Genomic DNA, 26,787 nt, shown 5'->3' on the forward strand with positions numbered 1-26,787 from the left:
GGGCATTTGTAAAATTTAATGACTTCTAACTAACTTTCATGTTCTGTTCCGTTGGCGTAGTTCTCTCTGTTACTGGTACTTTGAGAAACTACAGCATGCCTGATTTACTTCTGATACTGTTCTTAAGATTTAAATAGTTTCTTTTTTGTGGAATTAGCTGTCATGTTATTGAACTAATGATGGATCTGATTAGTCAAATTTAAAAACAATAGGATGGCTTTTTCCCTTCTTTCCTTCATTGCCTTGAAATTCTCTACTGTTTCAAACACATTTTACTTAAATCTGGTAATTGTACAGTAAAAGAACATGTTATTGTAAACTAAAAGCTTGATGTGATCTCTGTGTATATTCACCTCAAAATTGATCAATCTAGGTTCATAATACACATCTAGACACTAAATGAAGAGTTACAAAAGAGAAGATTTAGCCTGTTAAGTACCTTGTTTAGGCCATTTTAGATAATTCATTTAATAATGTAGCCTTCTTAAGTGTTTATCTGAACACAAAGTTATATAAATAAAAATTACCCATTTGCCTCAGGAAACTTTAGTTAGAGGCAAGATGCTTGACTGATACTTCAAATAGTAATTCATTATTTTCTATTGATTGGATCTGACAGCCCCCAAAACACCACCATACTACTCTGCAATTAGGAATAACTGATGTGTCTATGTTAACTGTCACATACAGTTGCATATAGAATATTGTACTGAATTAATCAATGTCTGTACATGGTCTTAAATGCAGTTTGTGTCTGACAAACTTTCACTAAAAAGAGGAAGACCATCCTTTTGCGTCCCTAATTTCTCCCAGCATAATACATGGAGTGATAGTTAAGGCAAAGAAGTCAACTCACCAAGCACTGATCTTTGAGAAAATATTTGAAATCTGTATCCATGCCAAGCACAGACTCTGAAGCCATCGCTGCTTAACAGCCATGGCAAACGTGAAGTTACCGTGTTTGCTGTGGCTGTTAGGACTGTTGTTTGTATGGAACTGATTCTACAAGAAATCAAACAGCAGCTTCAATTTCAGCTGGTGGAAAAGACTCCTGAAAAGAGAAAAAGTAAAAGTATGGATACATGTATTTAATATTTTAAGAGAGTCTCTACATCACATTTGTGGAGAGTCCTCTACGACTTCTAAGTGCTTTCACAGTATCCAGGTGAGAAACACTTCATAGCTGCGTTTTCTGTCATTGAAAACTTCGCAAGACTGTGAGAAGACCATTTTTATGATGCATGTGTATATAAAACGTACTGACTGGAAGGAGAAAAAGAACTAAATCACTAATGTACCTTTAAAATACAGTTTTACTGTGCATACATCTGTTTCTTTCTTTTGAATGTACAAATAATAGTGTACAGTGAGAGGTGCTTTCTGATGTTAGCTAAAGGTGATTTAATGGTTATCCGTCACCAAAAGAGAAAGGTTATAGGATAAAGATTTTTATTGCTTTCCTCAGACAATAAATATCTGGAATAGAAAGTCCAGTGGGCAACTGCCCCCACCCTAATCCTACCCAAAACCAAACCCCCAAACTGCATTTTCTCCTTTACTACTTAATTTCAGGATCATTCATTCATTACTGCCAGCACCAAGTTGTGAAGAAACTGAAGGAAACAGAAGGGGTGGAGGATGGAGAGAGGGGAAAAAAGAAAAGAAAATATGCACTGTGACTCTCGTTAATTGCTAATCAGCAGCTGGCTTAGTTGTGTCATCAGACAGCAGCTTTCATTAGTTAACCAAATAGCTGGGTCCAGCATTTGATTTTTTAGGAGGCTTTACCTTTAGAGCAGCTCCTGTGTAGTACTGCAACAATTCTGGCTATGAATTTGACTGCAGGGAAGTTGTCTGAAACTCCTCTGTTGACCGTTGTTATTGTCTTATTGGCCCTATCCTACTAGTTAAATTAGAGGGGGAGGTTAAGAGTGTAATATTACAAATGCAAGTGTAATGAAATGTAAGTGAAAATCCTAACTCATTTTGTCTTCGTTCTCCACTAAGGTGAAGCATATCTTACTCAAGTTCATCAAATGATAATGAAGTTTTTCATGATGTCTTATTGCTTGTGTAGTAAGAGAATGTAAATAACAATGACTGTATACATTTCTTCATCTGTATTTTTTTCTCTCTCCTTTATCTTCCCTTCCCTTTTCCTATCCCTACCTTCACCCTGTCCCCACCACCTTTTTGCACAGCCTCCATTGAAGAGGAACCAACTTCAGCAGGTATAAATACTTTATGATTGCATATGCATCATGGTAACTGTTTCTTGAGAACTACCCTTTTTAAAGCTCATTTTAACCAGGTTTATTTTGTGTATAACACACACTAAATATCTATTTCAGTGATGGGTTCTTTTCTCTTCTGTCTGCTTCTCTTCCTATTGTCTTTTCTTCCTTCAATTTGGAGTCAGTAGCAATTATAGTAGTATCCACCAGTAGTTAAAAATCTTCTTTGCCACATTTTCCATCCTTTTTGCTTCTTGCTTCATTAAGCTGGCACACCAGGGTTCACACAACAAACTAGGACAGAACCAAAAAGAAGCTCGGAATGTGTTTGTGCTAGTTCTTTACCTGTCTTTATGCTAGTGAAGCTCAACCATCTGCATGACCCACAGAACTAGTGTCCATAAAGGCTGTGCAGCCTCAGAACAGCAGTGAAGGAAAAGAAGGGCAGCAGGTGCAGAAGCATCCTCCTCAAAGAAAACATTCTGCAAATTATGGCATGGATATCTGCTCAGTGACCTTCTATTTCCATTGACAAGACTGCCAAGTAGTGAGAATGGTTAGCAACACAGTCATAAAAATTAGTTTAGGAGCTTCCCAGGAGACATAAACATGTAGTGTTTATTCTATTGCAAAGATTAACTATTTCTAATTAATTGGCAATCCATTATCTTAGGAGTATTTAAGAAAAAGAAGACAATGTACTAAAGAAGAATGGCACTAAACGGCTTAACATATTTGAAATGGCATTGAGTTGTATAAACTCAGTGAGCTAAAACAGTAGATAAATAGGGAGTAACTTTATAGTGGCTTGTTAAAAGAAGTAAAGGCCTCCAGAGGACAAGAGAAGAAAAAGCAGGGAAAGTGAACAAAGAAAGGAAGATAGCAAGGAAGGACTGAACACTGTTTACAGCACCAACCTACAGCTTGCAAGCAATATAAATTTTTAGGGTACAGTGGAGAATAATAAATTAAAGGATGGAGAATGAAGCCAAATGTAAGGGAGAGAGAATGGCTAAGACTGTCACTGAACAGAGAAAGAAGCAAAAGGGAGCTTTTAACACAAAGACTGTAGTAGAATAGGCAGAAAGCATGACTGAGATGAGAAAAAACACTGTGAAACAGTGAAAGGAAGAGTTTGGGAAAGAACTGTAGAATACTAACACACCTTTTGAGGAATATATATTTAATTATTAATCATTAGCCTTCAACTATCCGTTTCTTGAGAGATCTGTCAGTCTTTAAATTTTCATGGAAAATAGCTTAAAAGAAGCCTATTGCAGCTGTTCAACAGAAATGTCAGTTGCAAAAGGAATTTTTTTTTACATAGGAAAGTAAAAAGGCACCCCTTTTTCCTTTTATGGAATTGGTCTAAGTATACAAATTATGTAGAGATTAGAGGCATATATGAATACATTGCCGTAATGTTCAAGACAATCTTGCTGTGGTTGTACATTGTAAAACCATCATTCCTGTCGCAACCAGTGAAGTATCTCATGAAGATGTGGCCTTCCTCTTTGCATTTTGAATGTCATTGCCATTTTTGTGAAAGCTTATAACTGTGAGCTGACCAAGCTAACCAGATACATCAGCTGAAAATTTATAAAAGGAGGGAAGTGGAATTTATAAACTAACCACATGGGCTTCCCTACAGATTTCTGTTACCAGCTGAAATTTCAGCAGTTTTACAAAAGCCTACAGCTTCTATATTCAGTTCCTCAGAAGCCCTTGCCTTTTGGAGTGCCAGATGACATTGTTTGTTTGCTCTTCTATTCATTTAAATGTATTGGGTTTAGTCACTTCTGACTGCTTTGTTTGACTCTGCTCTAGTGTCACTACTTTACTTCTCAGCATAATTCTTGTGTTCAGCAAAGTTCAACCAGTAGTTTATGATGAATGTCTTTTGAGCTTTGCTTCATCACAGAATATTCCTAAATGTTCACCCTTTCCTTGAATTCACCTACTATCAATGACATATTTTAACAGCAGTATTTTTTAAAATACTTTCCCCCAATACATGAACAGATATATTTCAAACTCAAGTAATTTACTTATTTGTGGTTGTTTGAATGAGCTGCACCTCATTTCATTACTTTTTCTGACATGGATTTTAGTGTTTCAGGGTTTGTTGATGTTATAAAAATTTAGCCTTGGCCATGATCTGATTTAATCATTTTATTACAATTGATTAATATCAAGAGGCAATAAGCAAGCAGCGCCATAAATAAGCTCCGCCAACACCGGGGTTTTGGAGTACAGTCTCTTATACTTCTCGGTCCAGGGTTTCAGTTCCTGGTTCTGAGTTTCAGCCAATCCTGTTGTCGTCTTTGCCAGAAACTTGATGTGGCTCCTTTTCATTTGTTTCTGTCCCGTTGCTGGGGTCTTCTCTCCAGGTAAAGAAACATAGTGAAACTTCTCGGTAATACATTAACAGAAAGATGTTTATCACAAGCTTAACCACAATCTTAGACCCGTATATTTAACAGGATGTGTCTCCTTGGTTACCTACGCCCCTTAAAGCATTCAAGCAGCTAAACAAAGCAGCTAAACAAAGCTAAAAGCGTTCCTTGTTGTTTTAATAGTCTAAATGATTAAAGAGGGGACTAGCTTATTCCCATGTTTCTTCTTCTTTCCCATCATTACATTGACAGCAACATTTATTATAATCAAGGTCATTTTTATACATTCCACACATGGTGCACCGGTCACAGATGCATTGGTAACAACGATTTCTAAGTTCTTGACACGAATCATTCTCATATTCTTTACATTGGTATCTGAAATTGTGCCACAATTATTTATGCAGTGTAACTTTCTGTGTGGAAGCTCTTAATGGAACAACTGGTGATATTTTCATCTTAGGTATTCCATGAAAGGATGCTGTTTGCATTAGGAATATACATTTGGGAGTTCAACTGATACAGCAATGCAGATAGATAGATATTGCCACACAGACAAAGCAGCAGCTAGAAGTACAAAAACATACAGCACCAGAATATTTTTGTTCTTTGATTTGTACAGATGAACAAATGCCTTTGACATAAATGGTACATGGTAGATTTAGAATACGAGACCAAACAAGTATTTGTAAATATTTGTGAGGATAAATCTCAAATGCTCAGAAATTATGGTACAAGGAAACATGACTAAATACCCACAAAAGCAAGTGAATTAATGTAACTGTAATACTTTCTGTTATTTAATCTGTTTTTGGGACGTTGATACTTCACGTGATTAGATTCTTTGGGAATTAGTTTTGAAACAATTATTTTCTTGGGAACAGTTTTGATTAATCTAAAGCTTTTTGCAGGAATTAATTTGACGAAACATCTTCAGGCACATAACTTTTTTTTTTTTTCTTTTTTTTTTCTTTTTTTTTTTCCTATTAAAATGGAACTTTCCACCTTTGGGAAAACAATTCTAGCCTCTGCCTTAAGCAGCAAACTTTGGATCTTCTGCGGGGTATTAATAGCGCATAACCTAGCTCTACAGTTGCATGAAATGTGACTGTGATCAAAATGATCTGCATGGAAGTACAGACACCATTTCTTAGAAATTCCATAAAATGAAACAGTAATTCTCTGCACATAGCTTATTTTATGTCTTCCTCAGCAAAGCAGTGAAGTACCTAGTTAGTATTTGAATAGTCTGAGCATAGTACATCTGTTTTTTTCAGTACATCTATTGTCTTCATGAGCATGTGTTTAAGCACGTTTGTTAGATTGGAGCTTAAATTAGCTGCAGTGAAAGTGCAGCCCAGAAGCACAATATAAATATTAACAGTAAAGTGCCGTACCTTGCTCCTGGAGGAGTCGAAATCAAAACCAGATTGTTGCATTAAGAGTGCAAAAAAAAAGTTTTGGATTTAGTGATGAAGGGCATGCATGTAAAAATGAAGTTATTTTTATAGTCTTTGTTATAAAGATACTAATGCTCTAGCCCTTCCAGAGGAAAATCTTTTAATAAAGTGCAGTTGTTCTTTACCCAACATTAATTTATATTTTAAAATTTAACAGTGATACCATCTTTTCAGATGCTTTATAATTTATACTTCCTATTGATTTTGCCGTAAGATGTGACCAGATGTTGTTTTGAGAGTTGCAGGTTAGTGCATTCTTGTGGGATTGTTTCAATGCAACTGTTCTCTCAGCTTGTACTGATATTCACAAAGCTGTGGGTTCTGCTTAAAACAGATACTTCTTCCTCAGAGTGGAAGGACAGTCACACCATTTGAGAGATGCAGAGGTGCTGAGAAATAGATAGAAACTGCATCCAAAGCCCCGTGCAGTTAAATAGAGCCTTTCACAGTAATTTCAGTGGGATGTGCCTTGTATAGGCAGAAAGCAAGTTCTATCAGCTACCAGATTTTGCTCTTTTCCAAAAAAAGCAGCAGACTTCCTCCAGTTTGTGACATTTATCTTAGTGGAGGATAAATAACCTCCTTATTCTAGTGCTTATCTGGTAGTGTTGGGGAGGAGGTGTGCACACGCTTTCAGATGCGAGGCCCAAAAGACAACTCTTAGCATACAAAATCATTAGAAGTACATCATGATTGTCTTCTAAACACTTTGAGATAAGAAACTGCATTTAGTGTAACAGTTGTGGAGTGGGAATGAGAAGATTAATTGGAGGGCAATGTAGTAATTTTCCAAATAATACGTATCAAACAATATAAGGTAGAATCATAGAATAATACTTAGGGTTGGAAAGGACTTTAAGATCATCTAGTTCCAACCCCCTTGCCATGGGCAGGGACACCTCACACTTAAACATGTCACCCAAGGCTCTGTCCGACCTGGCCTTGAGCACTGCCAGGGATGGAGCATTCACAACTTCCCTAGGAAACCCATTCCAGTGCCTCACCACCCTCACAGTAAAGAATTTCTTCCTTATATTCAATCTAAACTTCCTCCATTTAAGTTTTAACCCATTACCCCTTGTCCTGTCACTATGGTCCCTAACAAAGAGTCCCTCTCCAGCATCCCTATAGCCCCATTCAGATACTGGAAAGCTGCTATGAGGTCTCCACACACATTTCTCCAGGCTGAACAGTCCCAACTTTCTCAGCCCATCTTCATATGGGAGGTGCTCCAGTCCCCTGCTCATCCTTGTGGCCCTTCTCTGGACTTGTTCCTCCAGTTCCATGTCCTTTTTATGTTGAGGACTCCAGAACTGCACACAATACTCCAGGTGAAGTCTCACAGGAGCAGAGTAGAAGGGCAGGATCACCTCGTTCGACCTGCTGGTCACACTTGTTTTGATGCAGCCCAGGATATGGTTGGCTTTCTGGGCTGCAAGCATGCATTGAAGCTGGCTCATGTTCATTTTCTCATCACCCAACACCCCCAAGTCCTTCTCTGCAGGGCTGCTCTGAATCTCTTCTCTGCCCAACCTGTAGATGTGCCTGGGATTGCTCCGACCCAGGTGTAGGACCTTGCACTTTGCTTTGTTGAATGTCATATCAGCCCACCTCACAAGTGTGTCAAGGTCCCTCTGGATGGCATTCCTTCCCTCCAGTGTATCAACTGAACCACACAGCTTGGTGTCATCAGCAAACTTGCTGAGGGCGCACTCAATCCCACTGTCCATGTCAGCAACAAAGGTGTTAAACAAGACCGTTCCCAACATCGATCCCTGAGGGACACCACTCGTTACTGGTCTCCAGCCGGACATTGAGCCATTGACCACAACTCTTTGTGTACAACCATCCAGCCAGTTCTTTATCCACCGAGTGGTCCACCTATCAAATTGATGTCTTTTCAATTTAGAGACAAGGATGTCATGCAGGACAGTGTCAGATGCTTTGCACAAGTCCAGGTAGGTGACGTCAACTGCTCTACCCCTGTCCATCAGTTCCATAGCCCCATCATAGAAGGCCACCAAATAGGTCAGGCAGTATTTCCCCTTAGTGAAGCCATTCTGGCTGTCACCAAGCACCTTGTTGTTTTTCATGTGCCTTAGCATGCCTTCCAGGAGAATCTGCTCCAAGCTTTTGCCAGGCACAGAGGTGAGACTGACTGGTCTGTAATTCCCCGGGTCATCCATTTTCCCCTTCTTGAAAATGGGGGTTATATTTCCCTTTTTCCAATCATCGGGAGCTTCACCTGACTGCCATGATTTTTCAAATATGATGGCCAGTGGCTTAGCAACTTAATTTGCCAGCTTCTTCAGAACCCGCATATGGATTTCATCAGGTCCCATTGACCTGTGTGCGTTCAGGTTCTTAAGATGGTCTCAAACCAGATCCTCTCCTACAGTGGACCCAAGGTCTTCGTTCTCACAGTCCCTGCGTCTTCCTTCCAAGACTTGGGTGGTTTGGTCAGAGCCTTTGCCAGGCTCTTTGAAGGCCGAGGCAAAGAAGTCATTCAGAACCTCAGCCTTCTCCAAATCCTGTGTAGCCAGTTCTTCTGATATCTTCCAGAGAGGGCCCATATTGTCCCTCGTCTGTCTTTTATTTGCAATGTACCTATAGGATCCCTTCCTGTTATCTTTAACATCCCTAGCCAATAGGTAGAATAATAGGTAGAATAAACTGCAGCTGATACATTAATTTTATGAAGGTCATAAACGCAATTTGAATTTTTTATGAACATTATAAACTTCTAATTGACCTGTGATCAGGATCAAAACTAGAATTTCTTTTTCTATTCAACTGGTAAAACAATACTATTTCCCATGCTCTGCTCTTTGAGATAAAGTCTAGCTTCTCTACCAGTGCCTTCTGTGAGTAACCTCAGAAGTAAAGTTACTAAAATTTTGCTCTTACCATTATAACCACTAGGTTGAGGATGAATTATCGTGAAATAGTAAATGCACTTTGAATATTTCTCTATAGAAATGATATTACATGGGGGTTCCTTCATTTTCAGAACCCTTTAGTGGAATGAATTGTAATTATAACTCATTAATCATATTTCATACAGGACAAGGCATGCTTATTTTTTGCATGCTTTTTATCTGGAGTTAAACCAAGGAGTTTTTCAAATGGTCCTTAAAGTTTCGATAAGGAAGCTACTTCTGCATAAGCATTGATCTAGATCTCTTTTTCCATTCCAGTTAAATACATATGATTTTATGCTGTCATAGACATCTAAACACTCACTTTTGAGCCATTTCTGCCTATCCATTTATTTTGAGTTTCCGATCAGTCAAGTGGTTTTACCAGAAGCTCAAGCAACCTGTTAAAGCAAGCTAGGAAAATCTCTGGACAACTGTCTTGAAGACTTGTTTTCATGTTTCTTACCCCATCTACACATGTGGTGTGAGTCTTCTGAAGCCGATTATGGAACTAGGAGGAAGTTGCTTAGTTGCAAATTGGTTTAAAGTTTGATCTGTCAACTTCTTGTTGGATGTCCTGCTTTTTGAATCTTAGGATCTTCAGAAATGTTTCCCCATGATTTTATGTACTCCATCTGCTTTCCTCAAGAAGTCTGGAACAATTTCTAAAGATATCAGAGAATAATTCTTCTGAGACATGATGAGACAGAGTACAGCATAATGTGTCACTTTGTTCATTACCTTTACACTGTGAGTTTGACAGAAATAATAAATACCTGCCCTTTGATATCATCGTTAACTGAAGCCATTTCTTGCCTTTGTCACTGGTGGGGTTTTTTTAAGCCTAGTATTTTAGGTAACTGGCATTTGTGTCTTCGTATTCCATCTGTATAAAATACAGACTTTCAGGAAAATAAAAGCTCTTTTACAGTTTGAATTTAATATTGTTTTAATGAAATTTAGTTGTTGAAGAGACTCAATATACAGGAATTTCTTCTTCAAAGACATTAGTGAAAAGTAATCCGTACAACAACCTTGTGGCACAGTCTGTACATGTACAGGCAGCTGCATTGTCTTACTGAGATTAATATTTACATAGGAATTATCCTTATATACTAACTGTATTATGTTTGCCTTAAGAATACTTAACTGATTGTAGATATGAAATTGGATTTTTCAAAGTGTATCTCTTCCTGAAAATAATGCCCTATTGGCCTTCTACAGATTGAAAAAAGTGAAATTGTAACTGCTTTGATGAGTATCAGAAAGGAAAAAAAAAAATCTACCTAGTTTATTGAAATTAAACTTTCCAAAGCATTCATGAGATATTTAATCTGCTTACTCTGTCAACCTCAGAACCTGAAAGCTGCATTGAGTCCAGTCTCAAAGTCTTCAATTTGTTGCCTGCTGTACAGCAGCATCCAAAGTGGTGCAGTTTTGTGACAGGATGCTCTCAGCTATCTTTTGGGGCACAATAATTTTGCTGTGGTACACAAAGCTATTCTGTTTCACATATTTCTAAGAGGAAAAGTGTCTTTCCATATTATTCTAAGGGAAAGGATTTGCCATTGCCCCAGGGTTTATAACAGTGATTGACTGTCTTGCTTAACTTGGTTTATGCATCTGTAACAATTCCTTTTCATTTTCTTCTTGAAATGTATATTCTGTTTTTCAATTCCTGAAGCTAACTTGTTAATTGCTTTCCCATATATTCCAAGCAAAGTATAGACAATATCAGAACATTATATAAAGGTTATATTGAACTATTCTGGTGGAAATTAGGATTATGCAATAAAAATACATGTATATGCTGTTTGGCACTGAAGGCTATCGCAGTAGGCTGTCATATTTAAAAGCAGAACTCTTGCTTGGGTCAAAGATTAAAGGAAGTGGAAATTAATTAGTATCTTCAGTCTATCCTTTAGTGAATGTTTGTCCATATATCATAAAAATAACTAATTTTGGCAAAATCACTCACTTCAGGATTAGACAAAAAGGGTGCTAGGAGGTTGAGACTAGCCTGCAGTGCTGGAAACTGAGAAACTCATACGTGTGCATTTTTCCATAGTCTGCATTGTTTTAGAGAGTGATTTTTGCCCTCAGTATGCAAAATTCACCCCAGACTACAGATACAAGGGCCTACAGTGATGCCGGAGAGGGACTCTTCATCAGGGACTGTAGTGGTAAGACAAGGGGCAATGGGTTCAAACTTAAACAGGGGAGATTTAGGTCAGATATAAGGAAGAAATTCTTTACTATGAGGGCGGTGAAGCACTAGAATGGGTTGCCCAGGGAGTTGTGAATGCTCCATCCCTGGCGGTGTTCAAGGCCAGGTTGAATGGGGCTTGAAGCAACCTGGTCTAGTGGAAGGTGTCCCTGCCTGTTTTGCGGGACTTGGAACTAGATGACCTCGAAGTCCTTTCCAACCCAAACCATTCTCTGACTCTGTACTGTCCCCTAAGCTAGCTGTTGCTTTACATCACACACATTTTCTTTTGGCTGCTTATCACCTCTCACTTGAACTTTGAGACAGAAGTTTTCCAGCCAGGCATCTGCCTCAGGCTGAACTGAGCTCAAACTCTTTCACTGTTTCTTAGAAAGAGGTTAAGAAAAAAAGGTGTGTTGCTCCCCCTTTTGATTCTCAAAGCTGTGCTACTGAGAAACCTTTCTGCTCCAGTACTTTGGAGCTGGGACATGCAATTTCACAGTGTAGTTTCAGAGGTTGCTTTTATTACTGCCATGGAAAAGTCCACAGAGTCACCCAAGGAAGTAGGCTTAGTTCACGCTCAATTAGCAGAGGCAACTCCTAACTTAACAGAGTTGAGAAGTCTACTACAGGGAAACCAGCAGTGCATACCACTGAATAGCAACCATAGCAACTATAAATGCAACTACCAGCGCATTTCTGTAGCAAGAAGATCAGGGAGCAGAACAGATGTTGCTCTGGAAGGGAAACACAACACCTTTGTCTCAGGCTGCAGCATTATGAGCACGATATTGGTACCAGGTGTGTATCTAGGGTAGCTTTACTTGAGTGCTTTTCTGTCTGAGAAGGCCAAGAGGCTTTGCAGGTGGCTAGACCTTTCTTGAACAGATACAAAAAGAAGAACTAGGAGTTAAGACAGGGTTATGTGAGTAAAACAGTCAATTATTATTATTATAGAATCACAGAATGATTTGGATTGGAAGGAAACTTAAAACTCATACAGTTCCAATCCCATGCCATGGGCAGAAACATCTTCCACTAGACCGGGTTGCTCCAAGCTCCTTCCAGCCTGGGCTTGAACACTGCCAGGGCCTCACCGCCCTCACAAGGAAGAACTTCTGCTTAAGATCTCATCTCAGTCTCCTCTCTTCCAGTTACATTGCTTCATCCTCTGAAGATGGAGCAAGAACAAACAAGATGAAGAAGAACAAGCTTCTTGTTCTTGTTGCTCCAAGGATCTTGGTCAACTCTTGCTCTTTGAGATCTCCGTGTTTCCAAGAAGTAGTGCAGAGGCATAGGAGAAAGTATGGCAAAAGGATAAGCGTGGTAGAGAACAGATGACAAAATTCTCTTCTATTAGAGCAGACAGAATTTTGTCTGAGGAGTGATGAAACTGAGTTGAAAGATTGCTGAGGGAGAAGGTAGTTGACAGGCAAAGAAATGAGATTAATGAATTGCACATTGGCACAGAATAGGTGGGTCTACACATGCATACAGAGGGAAAGGCTGCAGTGAGAATCACCTGCGTTGGGTTGGCTGCTGTTGGAAGAGTTGTTTCCTTCACGCAGGCCATTTGTTTCTGATTCCTTCTTCCAGCCTACTCATGTTTTCCTTTCTGCTTGTGCTAGCAACTGTACAGATACGTGCTGGTCTGCATCAGGTGGCTGTTACAGCTGGAAGTAGCCTCTTCCCTGATGCAGTTTCCCTGATAGTTTGTGTTCATTTGGTTCTGCTTCATGAGTGGCAAGTGTGCTGTCAGTGGGATGGGGAAGTTCGTGGAAACAGGTAGCGAAAGCTAAAGCCGTCACGTTTGGCGAGACACTGTAATTAAACTGAATTATAGCAGTCAAAGATTCTCATACAGGTATTACATGTGTGGAAAGGGGTGAAATTCACCAAATACTAATGAAAGCAAAACAAGCAGGTGTAGTGGTTAGCTGAGGATTTGGAAGCAGCTTAACAAGCCTGAAGAAAAGGATTCTGTTCAAAAAGGGGGTTATTACAAAGAGGGTTATTTTGTTCTCATTTTGGTTTTAAACTGTCTTATAAACATCTTTAAAGCATTGGATTGACTGTAAAAGCATAAAAGTACAGAGGAAGAAATTTTACTCATTTTCTGTTCAGTGCAGATTTAAGTGGGTTTTAGTTACACTTTCATTTGGGATGCTAAAAAAGTATTTAAAAATGACCTATTTGCAGAGTGGCTAGTGCATGATGGCAAAGTTAAGGACTATAAAGTAAGTGTGCTCTTAAACATGCTGAGTAGATTTACATGGACAGTGAATCAGACCCTTCCATGATAGACATTCTAACCCAAATAATATTTGTTAGGGCAGGGTTTTCGGGGAGTGGTACACATTATGATGCCATTTCTTGCATAGATGTGAATTTGACATTCTCACTGGTGGCAGTTGTGCATTTGGCACTACGTTTTGACAAGACTGTCTGGACAATAGTTTTCTTGGACAGCAGTCTTTTTTGACAGTATGGGCAGATGTAATCTCATTCTGCTTGCCACATCAGAATCCAACCTAGGTTGATCTTTGCAGTCTAATAAAAGAAACACAAACCTGTAGAAGACAAGTCATCCCAGAAAATTAGATGTTTAAAGCAAAGACAGCAGTTATTCTCTACTTAATACAAAAACAGTGCACATGGTTAATGTCACTTAGGAAGAAACTCTGAGTTTATGTAAATTGCTATTTCTGTTTATGCAGGAAGGACCCAGAAGTGGATCTCAAAATTTTGTAGCCCAGTATCGTGCTGTGTATGCATATGAGTATGCATATGTTTATGATTTTTCCCTGAGGTTTTTAGGAGCTTGACTTTAATAAAGCTGATGATTTGTTATGTTTATAATTTGTTTATATATGTTTATAATCTTCATACTCATCCTTTCAGGATACACATTTAGCACATTAAATGTTTTGGGCTTCAAAGATCTTGAGCCTACAAAAAGCTACGTCCATGTATTAACTGTACTGATGCAAGTTTCTGAGATTAGGCTGCATGTAATTATATTTATAAATATATAAATAAGAGTGGCTTAATGAGGTTTCCTGAAATATAATGATCTTTGAGGTGGAAGTTGTACACTTTTGGTGCTGACTACCTCAACACAACATTTGTAGATTCTGAGCAAAATTAAGCAATGTGAATCTTGAAAGTACCCTGTCCCATTGATATGATTGTAGTGCTACAGTGCCATGTTGGAAGAAGGGTGCCATAAAAGTCTTACTTTGAGAATATAGTAAAAGGAATAGATAAATAAACAATAGAGAAATTAATCAGGTTGCGAAGGAATGGAAAGGTGTAAGTATTGCAAGCTCATACTGTGCGGTGTCCAGTCCTAGGGTTGTTGAGAGCAACGAGCAAGAGACGGAAGATAAGCAAAAAAGAATATTTTAAGATTAAAACCAAGAAAAAATTTCCTGTATGTTATTGTTATTGCTCCCCATGTTGCAGTGTTTAACAGCAGGATAAATGGGGAATATCCCTTTCTAATAACTTTGTTGGAATGACTGTATAGCATAATCTCTTAATTTCACAAATTGGTTGACATGCTAAACAGCCAAGGAAAACCTTTAATGATAGATTCAATCATATGCCTTGTACAATTGTTTTTCTAGTAACTTTTCTTATGACTTCATATCTCTTGTTCTTAAATAAACATATTTCTTTTATCCATAGCTCTTGTTTCAAAAAGCAAGGAAATGAACAAAAATCTACTCTGATTACCATCTTGCAGAACAAAAAAAGGTGTTAATTTTTACAACCAGAATTCTTGTTCTACCTTTTCAGTAATTCATGTTCTATTATGTCAGGCATTTAAAGAATGTGCATATGTGCCTAAGCTTAAACAGGTTGGATAGCTGCTAAAGCAAGTAAGGAGAAATTGCCAAGGAAGGCTCTCTGGCACGTGGTGAAGCAACACAGAGCATGGCTGAACTGAGACAATATGATAATTCTGTTAAATTCAGGTTCCTGTGTGACCCATTTTATAATCAGGGGAAGATGTGATGCTGAGGATTGTTTTCTTATATAGGTACACAGATTGCAGGGAGACTATAACAAGGAAAGGTTTGTATATACAGGTCGCATATTTTATTGAACTGGCTGATCAATGATTTCATCAATGATTTTCATCAACTGACAGGCAGTCAGACAAGTGAGTGCTTAATGTCTGAAACAGCAGTATTTTATCCATCAACATCATCAATGTGCATACCATTACACTGCAGTGGATTTGAGTGCATCAAAGCTCAGGAAGTGTTAAAACTGACATGTAATGGAATTATCTGCTAATGGAATTAAGTGTCCTGGAGGACCAAGAGCAGGGTTTAAAATAGAGCTAAGGTAGGTTGTTTTCATCCATCTGGTTTTTCTTACTATCAGTCTGTCTCATCAGCTTCTGATCTGATGCCCAGTTCCATCCAAATGAGTTTCTTCCGGCATCACACTGTTTACTATTCTTCTTCCTAGTAACAAATAGAAAAGCCTGCTATCCCAAACTGTCTTGTCTCTGGCTTCAGTCAGTACTATTTGCCAGTAACAGATCAGTTAGCTGGACTTTCTGAGTAGATGTATCATTGAGGTGTTGAGAAGATCTTTCAGTCTACCCTAGCTTGAATGGGGAAAAAATGTTGAGAAGGAAGATTTGACATTTATATTTTAATAAACAGCCACAGATAGCCTGCCATTAATGTTGACCAAAACTAAGCAGCCCTCCTTAAAATGTATCATTGAAGTAACATTACTGATAAAATCACAGTGTAGTTCTTATCATAAAGGGAACATAAATTGTTTTAGGGGCATAGAAATATCAAGCAAAGGCTTTACTGAGTTTACTCAGCAATGTGAGGATTTCTGCATGTATGCAGCAACTTCTAAGACTCTTTCTTGAAATAGCAACACTTAATTCACATCAGCTCATTCATCGTTGCTCTTACAGATTGACTTTCCGTAAGCTGATGGCCATTTGCAAGAAGCAAGACCTACCTTTTTCTTTTGTTTTAGAAATCTAGTAGATTCTTTTTTGTTGTATATTGTTTTGAACCCTAACATCAGTTTAACTGATTTAACCATCAATTAAAATGCATTTTAATTTTTTCTCACGTAAGTCTTTTAGCTAAATGTTATTTTACCTCAGAGCATGAATATCAACTATTAAGCTTAAAGAATGACATGTAGTGTGCATCTATTTTCTGCTGTGTTGCATAATCTTAATTTTACAATTATAGTATTTCAAAATATTCTTCTGGAAACAGCTTTTTTTTTCCCCCTTTTTTTTTTTTCCACTTATATAAAACTGTTGACTTCAGTACTACTCCTTATGGGTAAATATCATGTGACTTCAAAATTCTGGCAAAAAACATTTACATAAAATCCACAGTACTGTACAGTAATAAACTGCAAAATGAAAACTATCATTGTGGCTGGAAATCAGTAAAATTGTGGAAGCTCTCACAGTCCAGTCCAGAAGTGCATAATTATTACTTATTCAAGATACAACTTCCACTGGCTGTCATGGGGAGCTGTGGTTGTAAGATAACTGTTCTGTTAAAAATAACATGCTCCTTTGAATGTCTAATTGTCTATTAAAAAAAAAAAGTGAAAATAGATTGTACTTTTATATACCTCAGAAGTTATTTGAAAATACTTGGAATTCCAGAAGTTTTATTGAAATGGCTAGCTACAATGAACAAGCCATAACTCAAGAAAAAAAGATGTCTGTATAAGGGTTTATATATTCAATTGGCCTGCAGTACCATATTTGAACATTTACTTGCAAAGCACAAATTAACACTTGGCAGCAATTTTACAAGTCTTTGTTACAGTTATTCATGAATTTCGTTACCTGGAAGCTTTCCATAGTATTTTGTCATGTTAAAACTGCAGAGCAGTACTTATTTATTAATATATACTAATGGAAAGAGTGACACTATTTCAATAACAGATTCTTAATCTTTCCATAGTGACCTGGAATTTCTCAATTTTCTTTTTTAATCCAGTGCCCTAGACAAGAAAACTGTTCTATTATTTTTTTTCTGCAGAACAGAAATACTGGGCATTTTTTGAAACAAAATGCAGTCTGTGGTCCTGTCGGTTTAGTGTTCTGCTTTAGCCTCCCTTAAGTAGAGACAGGGACAGAAGGTATCATGTAGCATATTTGTCATTAAGTCTTGTTTCTGTCTAAATTTCTGGTAGCAAAATACAAGCAGTATGTTATAATTTCATAATAAATTCAAATAATTTGCTTCAAAGTGTTTAAGTCATGTAACTAGCGCTAGACTAAGTGAAATTTCACATTACATTAGTGAAGTAGTGGGCTTGTTTTCATAGCGTATGCTATTGGTCTTATTCCCTGTCATTCAGAAACTAACTGCAACATCCACATTTTTCAACCAGACAACCTTCTTTGTGCCTGACTCCATTCTGTCAACAGATGACTAATATTACAGATTCCCTTTCAGGAATCATATCAAGCTACCGATTAGACAAGTTTGGAAAAAGAATATTGACATGCACACAGGTCATCTATCCAGACATGAGGGGGAGTTAATTATGTCTAATTCACACCCTCAAGTTTAGATAGATATGGCCATCATTATGCCTGTGCACAGATCTGTGGATCTCGCAAACCAGAGGAAAGCTGGATGTGTCTGATGACCTACCCGTAACACAGCTTTATGGTAGACAATAGAAAAAAAGTATGTAGCTCCAGAGGAAGTCTGCCAAGACATTCCCCAAAGGGGTATAGTTGTGGCATCAGCAGTACTGCATCTTATGCCCCAGCCCTTCAGGCTGTGCTGAAGTCAGAATTTACCTGTGCAATGAACTGTACTTAACACCTGCATTGTGTATAATAGTACAAAAAGGAGTTCTAAGTTAAAGCATTATTTATTAGAAAAGACTGATCTCCAGTATTGCTGTGTAGGACTTACTTAATTACCATTACCCACCAAAATATGTCAGTATTTTCATCCATGTACAACTAACTCCATGTTAATCACATCAATCAAGGGCAATTAATTTGTATTTGTGCTATAGATGTAGCTGGTGCAAAGGCAGCAGATATCCAGTGACTACTATGTATCTTAAAGAGCGTATAACTGCAAAACAGGTTGTGATTTTAAATTTGTGTGGTTTGTAGTTTGTGTTTTTCTGAGTTGTCAAGAGAACAGTATGAGGCAGGAATTGGGTATGAGGAAGAAACAGAATGATGATCTAGGTACAAAAGGAGTAAGAGTTGGAGATAGTGACAGGATCTAGAACTCAAAAGGATTTAGGATAGGGTACATGAAATCTGAAGAGTTTGATGACATCTGGAAAAGTACAGTGAGGAAAGGTTATATTTCCTCTGTTCTGCATTAAAAAGGGAAATAAATGACTGGAGTGTTAAGTCTTGGTTATTTCCCTTAATTTCTACTTTGTACAACTTTATAGCTTTTTGGTCAATAGGTATACTTCACATTTAGTTATTCTCTTTCATCACTTTTTAATAATATTTTGTGTCCTAAGGATACCCACCCTCTGAGATTCTCTTCTGCTGTTTCCATGTCATTAATGCAATACTAAGTAGTTAGGACCTGACTCATACAAATATGAGTAGCACAAGTTTAGGCTGTTGCATTTTTTTTGTTTCCCACTGGAATGCTCAGCAAGAAGACTAACTGGATTTTAATCTATTTGCTGTTATAATTAAAGTTCACATAATCTTTTCAGGTTTTTTTTTTTCCATTTTCCAGTTATTAGTTGAACACAGTGAAAAAGGATGAGAGGTTCTGAACACTGGCAGTGAAACATGAAAGCTGTCATCTTTACATACGATGACAGGAGCTGCGATAATAAAAATAGAAATTCCAGTTGGCAGTGATATTCGACATTAGGCACCAAATTATGTATAGTTTCCTTATTGATGGGTATATTCTACTTAAGCAACAGACCAATGCAGTTAAAACAGAAATGGATTTGTTTCAGCTCTGTAGAGAATGGATTTGGATAGTTTATTTTAATACGGACTCTGTAAACATCAGTTTTGTCGGAACTGCACTTTTGAACTGAATCTTTTGAACATCCCAGTCTATAATAATTCCCTTAATATTTTAACATACAAAATTCTCCAAGCCCTTGTAGTTATTCAGCAAAATTTTTACAAAATGCAAAATTCTCTGTGTTCACAGATCTTTTTCTGTTTGATGTGAACTGGAATCAACTGAAAAAAAAGAGATTTGGAAAATATTTCTGACATAAGTTGGAAAATTAACCTAGATTTTACAATGATACAGAGTAGATCACAAAAAAAAGGGGTATAGCAAGCAAGTCTCCACACTTGGGTCAGCAAGAATGAGGGAAGTCAATAACAGAAACATTGTCGTATAGGAGAAAAAGAATTATGCCAATGCCTGAGATAAAATTAGAGGAAGAGAAGTAAAAGGCCCTGAACCTGGATTTTCTGTAGTAAAAGCAGGTGTTTGAAAGGTTGTGCAGAGATGCAGAACAGGTCTTACATTAATTTGATATGGTAGGTTTATGAGATAACCAGTGGGCTATATTCAGATATATCCTGTGGGCTTGATTCAGAATCATATGTGTAAGTGGCAAAGGATATGAAGAGCTGCGTAACAGCATTGAAAATGAAGAAAGAAAATACTCAAGCTTGGAAGCTGAGGAGTATGAGGAGCAATAATGAGAGAGAGCTTGGGGGAAATGTCCTGTAGTACATTGAACAGTTTCTCCAGCTTTTGGAGCATTTTGAGATCTCACCCTGTGAGGGTCATCACTACATTGCCTATTACATTGGCCATGCCTCAAATTTGAGTATAATCTGTCATTCACAGTTAAGGGGAAGCTTAAGACTGTGTATTAAGGAAAGGCACTCTATAGTCATCAAGTTTAAATAACACCTACTCAGAAAATACCTTAGTTCCTTAGTTAGAAAGAGGTTGGGAGATGGCTGGAGAAACAGTTTACATTTCTTTTCTGTAAAAGAAATCCATGGAATAGAATTAGATGGAAATGTACAGAAATAACCTTAAGCATTTTGCAGTCAAGGGGTGAATCTATCTTTTGCTGCATCCAGCTGGAGACACCTTGATCATTATCATCAGCACGCTCCATTTGCTGCATTAAAAACAAGGTAAATATTTAATCACTGAAATTAAGTCTGGATCAGTGCCATTAGTTTATAATGAAATAAAGTTAGATAGAGTCTAATACAGTACTAATTTACTTATGAGCCAGGCTGAACAGATTTATTAATTTTTTTAAAGCTGATATTTTGAGAATGTTAATGAGAAGGAGGTGTAACTAATTATTTTTACTACTTTTGCTCATTAACTGGAATAATATATAACAATTGGTTACTATTATCAATATTCCACATAAACTATGAATTATGTTCTTCAGTGCCTATTCTTCATTTAAACTATTCAAATAAATACAAAGGTGGAGGTATAATCAGTATTTGTTGTTACAAAATTCATTTGTATCCTAACAGCAAAATGTTATCAACACTGGCAAATTAAAAAGGGAATTTATATGAAATTTATTGGTCTGTGGGTGCTGTTGTGGTTTGGTTTGTGTTTTTTTTTCTCTCTTCTACAAATATTCAAGTATGCTGGGCAAGTAAGAATTTCTTCTTACGCTTTGGAAGACTTGAAGGATGAGGTAGTTCAAAATACATTGTTTGACTTCTGTGGGTATTGGTTAAACTAAATGACTCCTTTATTTATTTTGAGCCTTATCATGATGCGCCATTATAATGGGGTTTGAACCCTAAAATGTTAAAAAATTATTCCCTGGGAGGGTGCTGAGGCCCTGGCACAGGTTGCCCAGAGAAGCTGTGGCTGCCTCATCCCTGGCAGGGTTCAAGGCCAGATTGGATGGGGCTTGGAGCAACCTGGTCTAGTGGAAGGTGGCGCTGCCCGTGGCAGGGGTTGGAACTGAGTGAACTTTAAGGTCCCTTCCAACCCAAACCAGTCTGGAATTTTAGGATTCTTTTATGCAGATTTTGAATACAGAGTGACATTTAATGGAGGGTGGAAAATATGAGTAAGAAAGAGCAAAAGCAGAACTACATTGCATTCATTCTTTACTGAAAATGCTTCATACTTAAGTACAGAATGAACATATTGACTAGCCGACACCATTTTCATTGTTACAGCCCCTTGTGGCAAAAGGTCGATAGCACATATGCTGTAATAGCTATCTTCAGATGTCCTCAAACAGTGCAATGAAAAACAGGCAGCTGAGAAGTAGCTGTAGTTTCAAGTATTGAACAAATATGCTTTGACCAAATTTCATTTGGACCCAACTACATCAAAAGTGTTCTTGGAAAATGGTAGTTTTCTTCTAAATACAGGTGAAATCTACAAAATACTTGAGTTCAACCTTAACCACAAAGGTGGTGCATAGCTCAAAGTAGGTGTACTAGTGAGATCTGACTCCCTACGCTGCATTGCTGTAATGGGTATGTCATACTTGTGTGCTTGAACCTATAGTTAGGCCAAGATATGAGTATGCATTTTGGTATGATTTAATGATACCCATAACTCAGCAAATGCAGGATCGTTTCTGTCAGGTTGTTAAAATGGTTTCTGAAGTATCCCACACAGACACACAGATAGGGACATTCAAAACCAGCCTCTCTGACAGGTGAGCCCTACACAATCATATTAAATTAATAGCCAAAGTAGTAAATGTGAGGAACATCAGAGACCCTCAGAAGCTTTTGTCATATTCCTGCCCTTTTTGTACAATATACCAGCTTTCTGTCAGAACCTGTAGGGGCATTCCTGCTGGATTTGAATGCTCGTTTGTGTGTCTCTATGGAAGACAGTCTCTTTCAAATAGAATTATATTTTACTTTAGATTTTTGTATGTCAAACTTTGAAAACTATAAGCTCACCTCCTTCATCATAGGAAGCTTATACATTCTGCTAGCTCCAGCAGCAAGGAGATTAATTCATCTCTTCTTGTAAAGTTGAAAGAAGTCATATGTGCCACTGTCTTCTTCTACACATATTCATTTCAAAATATAAAAGCTCTTGCTAAATGAGCTCTGTCACACCTTATTTTGAAGACCTTGCTTTGACAAAGGACATGTCAAAAGTATTATGTATTATCGAAACATGGGTGGAGGGAGGACTTCAAACTCCTGATGTCGAAACTGTGTGAGGGATCTCTGATGAAGTTTCCAACATACCAGAGAGGAAAAACGCCGTATGCGACTGACATTCATGTAGAGCCAAGAGGTACTTAAGAAAAGCTAGTGATGTGAAGGCAAGCACCTAGGGATTATTTTACTTTTACAATTAAATATAAAATAATTTTATACTTTTTATTAGTTTGCTGTTAACTCCAGTCTTTATTTTGATGGGATTTGGAGCTTACTGTGTCATCAGAGTATTATTATCTGTTTAGTCCTACTTCAGTAATACTCCACAAAATAAATGAAGCAGTCAACTTTGTAGCTAACAGTATCTTCATCTTGATGTATTTCAAGGTCAATATCTAATTCAGAATTTTTCATTAAAATTACATTATTTCTGCATGAAGAGAAGATGGATAGAGAGATAGATACCATCAAAAGTGCTAACATTCATATTGCACTGTCTCTGATTTTATGTTTAGCAAATGTGATTATTTGGCGTGTGTCACTCCAGTGGAGTACATTTTTCTTTTTTTCCTCGCTTAACATTTTTCATATTCCTCATTTAATCTTGTCTTATTATGAAATTATGGGCTTTGATTTTTGGTCATCTTCTTTCAGTAGAGAAGCAAGCATACTTTTGAGTCTGAGGAATCAGACTTTGAGGAAGATGTGACTGTTGTAGAGTTCGTGTTTAACTACATCATTTTTAACTGCCTCATATTTTTTAATGTCTTTCCCAACAAAGCATCTGCAGATTTTATATTTGGAAAAAAAAAAAAAAACCACGCTCTTTGGTGGAGGCTTGAGAAATAGGTTGGGGGTTTTGGGGTGGGTTTTTTGTTTTTTTTTTTGGGGGGGTGGGTTTGTTTTTTTTGTGTGTTTGTTGTTTTTTGTTTGTTTGGTTGGTTTGGTTTGGTTTTTTTTTATTTTGATGCATCCTGAACACTTAGAGGGGACAGTAATTAGTGCCGTACCTCACATGTACAGATACAAACACATGCAGAAATTACATTCTTATTGATGAAATGATGCTTTCTTTGCTTTCCAGGCTTTTCTTGCTATAGGCAAACTAATGTTTCTTGGAAATATTTAATTACAACTTCAGTATTTCACTATACAAGATTTTATTTTTACGAAGTTTAACTTGACTTCACTTATCAAAAAAGTAAACAAATAACAGGGTTCTGCCTTGAGCCCCTTTGCAACTCTACTGAGGATGCTTTTTTTTGATCTGTCCATCTATGAAGTCTCCAAGATCTCTAGTAAAAGCACTTAAACAAATTAAAACCTGCTGTGCTTTAAGTTAATCTTCAATATGTTTTTCAAAACCAGCATAGGATTACAATTGAATAATAGATTGACATGTTTTGGACTATACTGATTATATTGGCTAATACGACTGTAACTGCACAAAGAAGAACTCAAAAGAGCAGCAAAAGGAATAGATCTATTACTGGGAATGCACAATTAATCTTGTTGATGTTATTTTATATGAGCATGGATAAAAATGCCTGGAAAGTGTGCCATTGAATTCTACTGCTCATTAATATTGATCAAGTGTTGCTGTTCTCTTTGTGTTGGAAGCCATTTAAAGATTACCTACAAAAGTATTACAGTGCTATTGATTTAGAAAACCAAATCCCTGAAAAAACATTGTTTTTTGAAAACTGGTTGACAAGTTTGGATTTTTATTTTTTTGGTAAAGAAGGATGGTTTTGAACTTGCTGCTATAGATCCGAGTAATCGAGAATATTAATCAGATTGTCAGGAGATTAATTATCCAGCATTCAATGCAATGTTATTTAAATATGCCTATGGAAGTTAGTTGGGGCTTTTCATCGTCTGGCAAGAGCGCCAAATTTTATATACTATTTTTTTATTCTTAAATGTTATGACAGCAGGATTAGGGCCCAAATCCTTCAAGACACTGTATAGTTTGAATTAGGGATCAGATAGACTCAGTAAAAAAAGGAAAAAAAAGGAACCACATGCTTGATGGTTCATGCAGTTTAAATATCCTGAAGATGTGCGAACTCAGAGTATGGTCCTCTGGAGAACTAGGAGAAACAAGGCATGATAATACAGGCTTTTTAAAGTTTCAATCATTCATTCTTTTAGAATGCAGATTAGTCTAACTGATGTCCTTTTTTAGGAAATTAATGCTAACTAATGAAAATTAGATGGTTGTTGTTAGTAGCTTCAGCGCATTTATTTAGGATGTTTCATTGCTTCATTCAATCTTCCTGATTTTTTAATTTTTCACTAATTGCATTTAGAATAAGCTGCTGTATATTCACGTCTTTTATTTATTGCATCCATTGAGACATATCCTACATTTAATAATGTACAGAAGCATAACTTTTGTGGGATTATGTCCTGAAATAGACTGACATAAGTTTTAATAGAAATGTGCACATGGGTAGTTTCTCAAATTGCTATAACCACCGGGGCAATTATAACTAGGGAATGTGTTCTGACATCCTTGTCATTCTGTTAATTTTTATCTTTTTCGAATTAATATTTTCTTAGAGAGTGCAGCTTTCACTAATATGATGTTCTGAATGCTGTTGCTCTGAGCATCTGTCAAAGCTTGGGTTTGTAGTTGAAAACAAACTAGTAGGCAGAGCCTCAGAAACATTAACCTTATAGCTATTTTAAGTTGAAATCATTCAATTCCCAGTGCTGATTTTCTATAAATTATGCTGTGGAAAGAAGTTATTTTCTGTTCGGTTTTTTTGTTTGTTTGTGGTGTTCGGGCGTTGTTGTGTTTTTTTTTTTAATTCAGTTTTAAATGAGTGAATAATTATCACATTGCACTTCAATAAGCGAATAATACTTTTCTGTGTACATGGCAGAAGTTGCAAATAACATACTTTATGCTGAATTCATGAATCTTTTCACACACAAACTTGCACATGAGGCTTACCAGTCAGTGATCATCTGTTCTTTAAAGTGAGACTGAAAAAGAAAAATCATAAAAATATACATGCCACTAAATGAATAAACTTTAGATCTCAATTCAAAAACTGCTGTTACTTAAAGGTATGTATGGTCATTTCAAACCTATCAAATTAGATCTTCCTGCTGAAATTTTTGGTATCCTAGCACACAGTTAGTTAAAAAAAAAAATTTAAAAAAATGTAAGAAGACCTTTTTTGAAGTCAGCTTGAAGTGAGTATGTTAAAAGGCACTCGATGGAAATGGAATAGTTAGTTTAGTAGCTGCTAACTGCTGGCCCAGATAAAAAAGCTTTTGTTCATAATGTCACCCAAACACATAGCAAAGATCTCCTCAGACTACTAACTTGACATGTAGTGATTATTGAGGCATATTGTAGATGTCACACTGTACATGATAGGCACATTTTATTAATACATTATTTCCTCAGTGGTATAGAAGTTAGAATGCTTGTTATTTTTAATAGGAGAGCAAGATTTAGCTTCTCTATCTCCTGTCTTCTCTTGTATTAAAAAATAATATTATGATTAATGAGTAGTGACATGCTTCATATTTTTTCTTGTTCACAAAAAATCCTTGCTTGCAAGCTGTCCAAAATAAGTGAATGGTGTTTCTTAGCAGGTTGATAGAATATGGGATTTTACATCAGGGATTTTATTTCTTTAATGAAAGTATGCAAATGATGGAAATTATTATGGTTGTTATTATATGTGTATACTTCTCTTTTTTTCAGGACCCTGCCTTCCTAATCCATGTCATAATGGTGGGATCTGTGAAGTTAGTGAAGCGTACCGAGGTGACACATTCAAAGGATATGTCTGTAAATGTCCACAGGGATTTAATGGGATTCACTGCCAGCACAGTAAGTTCCACACAGTAACTTTCATTGTATTTATAAATAGCAGCCTTTTTATTGCTTGCAGTGTTGAGGGTTGGTATTGGATCTGTTTTTTAAAAGAATATTAGTCTTTGGCCTTTGTATTACGTGTGGTGTTTTATATTATGAGTGAGATAATACTTACTTAAATTTCCCCTGCTTAAACTTTAACCTGTTACTCCTTGTCCTATCACCACAGTCCCTAATGAAGAGTCCCTCCTCAGCATCCTTAGAGGCCCCCTTCAGATACTGGAAGGCTGCTATGAGGTCTCCACGCAGCCTTCTCTTCTCCAGGCTGAACAGCCCCAACATTCTCAGCCTATCTTCATATGGGAGGTACTCCAGCCCCTGATCATTCTTGCGGCCCTCCCCTGGAATTGTTCCAACAGTTCCATGTCCTTTTTATATTGAGGACACCAGAACTTCACACAATACTCCAAGTGAGGTCTCACAAGAGCAGAGTAGAGGGGCAGGATCACCTCCTTTGACCTGCTGGTCACGCTCCTTTTGATGCAGCCCAGGATACAGTTGGCTTTCTGGGCTGCGAGCACACACTGCTGGCTCATGTTCATTTTCTCATCAA

General features: G+C 37.2%; 1 protein-coding gene across 2 annotated transcripts in view; it reads left to right on the top strand.

Moving 5' to 3' along the window:
- The window catches only part of EDIL3 (EGF like repeats and discoidin domains 3), a 261,017-nt gene that overhangs the window by 94,945 nt on the left and 139,285 nt on the right, over positions 1–26,787 (top strand). The window contains exons 3-4 of one of the 2 annotated variants that reach the window (XM_061478716.1): positions 2,202–2,231; positions 26,061–26,189. In XM_061478716.1, coding sequence (XP_061334700.1) covers positions 2,202–2,231; positions 26,061–26,189 — 159 coding nt within the window. The remainder of the gene's footprint in view (positions 1–2,201; positions 2,232–26,060; positions 26,190–26,787) is intronic. The other variant, XM_061478717.1, reaches the window with a different exon arrangement.

The sequence above is a fragment of the Pezoporus flaviventris genome, unplaced genomic scaffold (genome assembly GCF_033815535.1).
Source record: "Pezoporus flaviventris isolate CSIRO_AGI_PZ_B2104156 unplaced genomic scaffold, CSIRO_AGI_Pfla_v1 ptg000131l, whole genome shotgun sequence".
Classification (NCBI taxonomy): domain Eukaryota; kingdom Metazoa; phylum Chordata; class Aves; order Psittaciformes; family Psittacidae; genus Pezoporus; species Pezoporus flaviventris.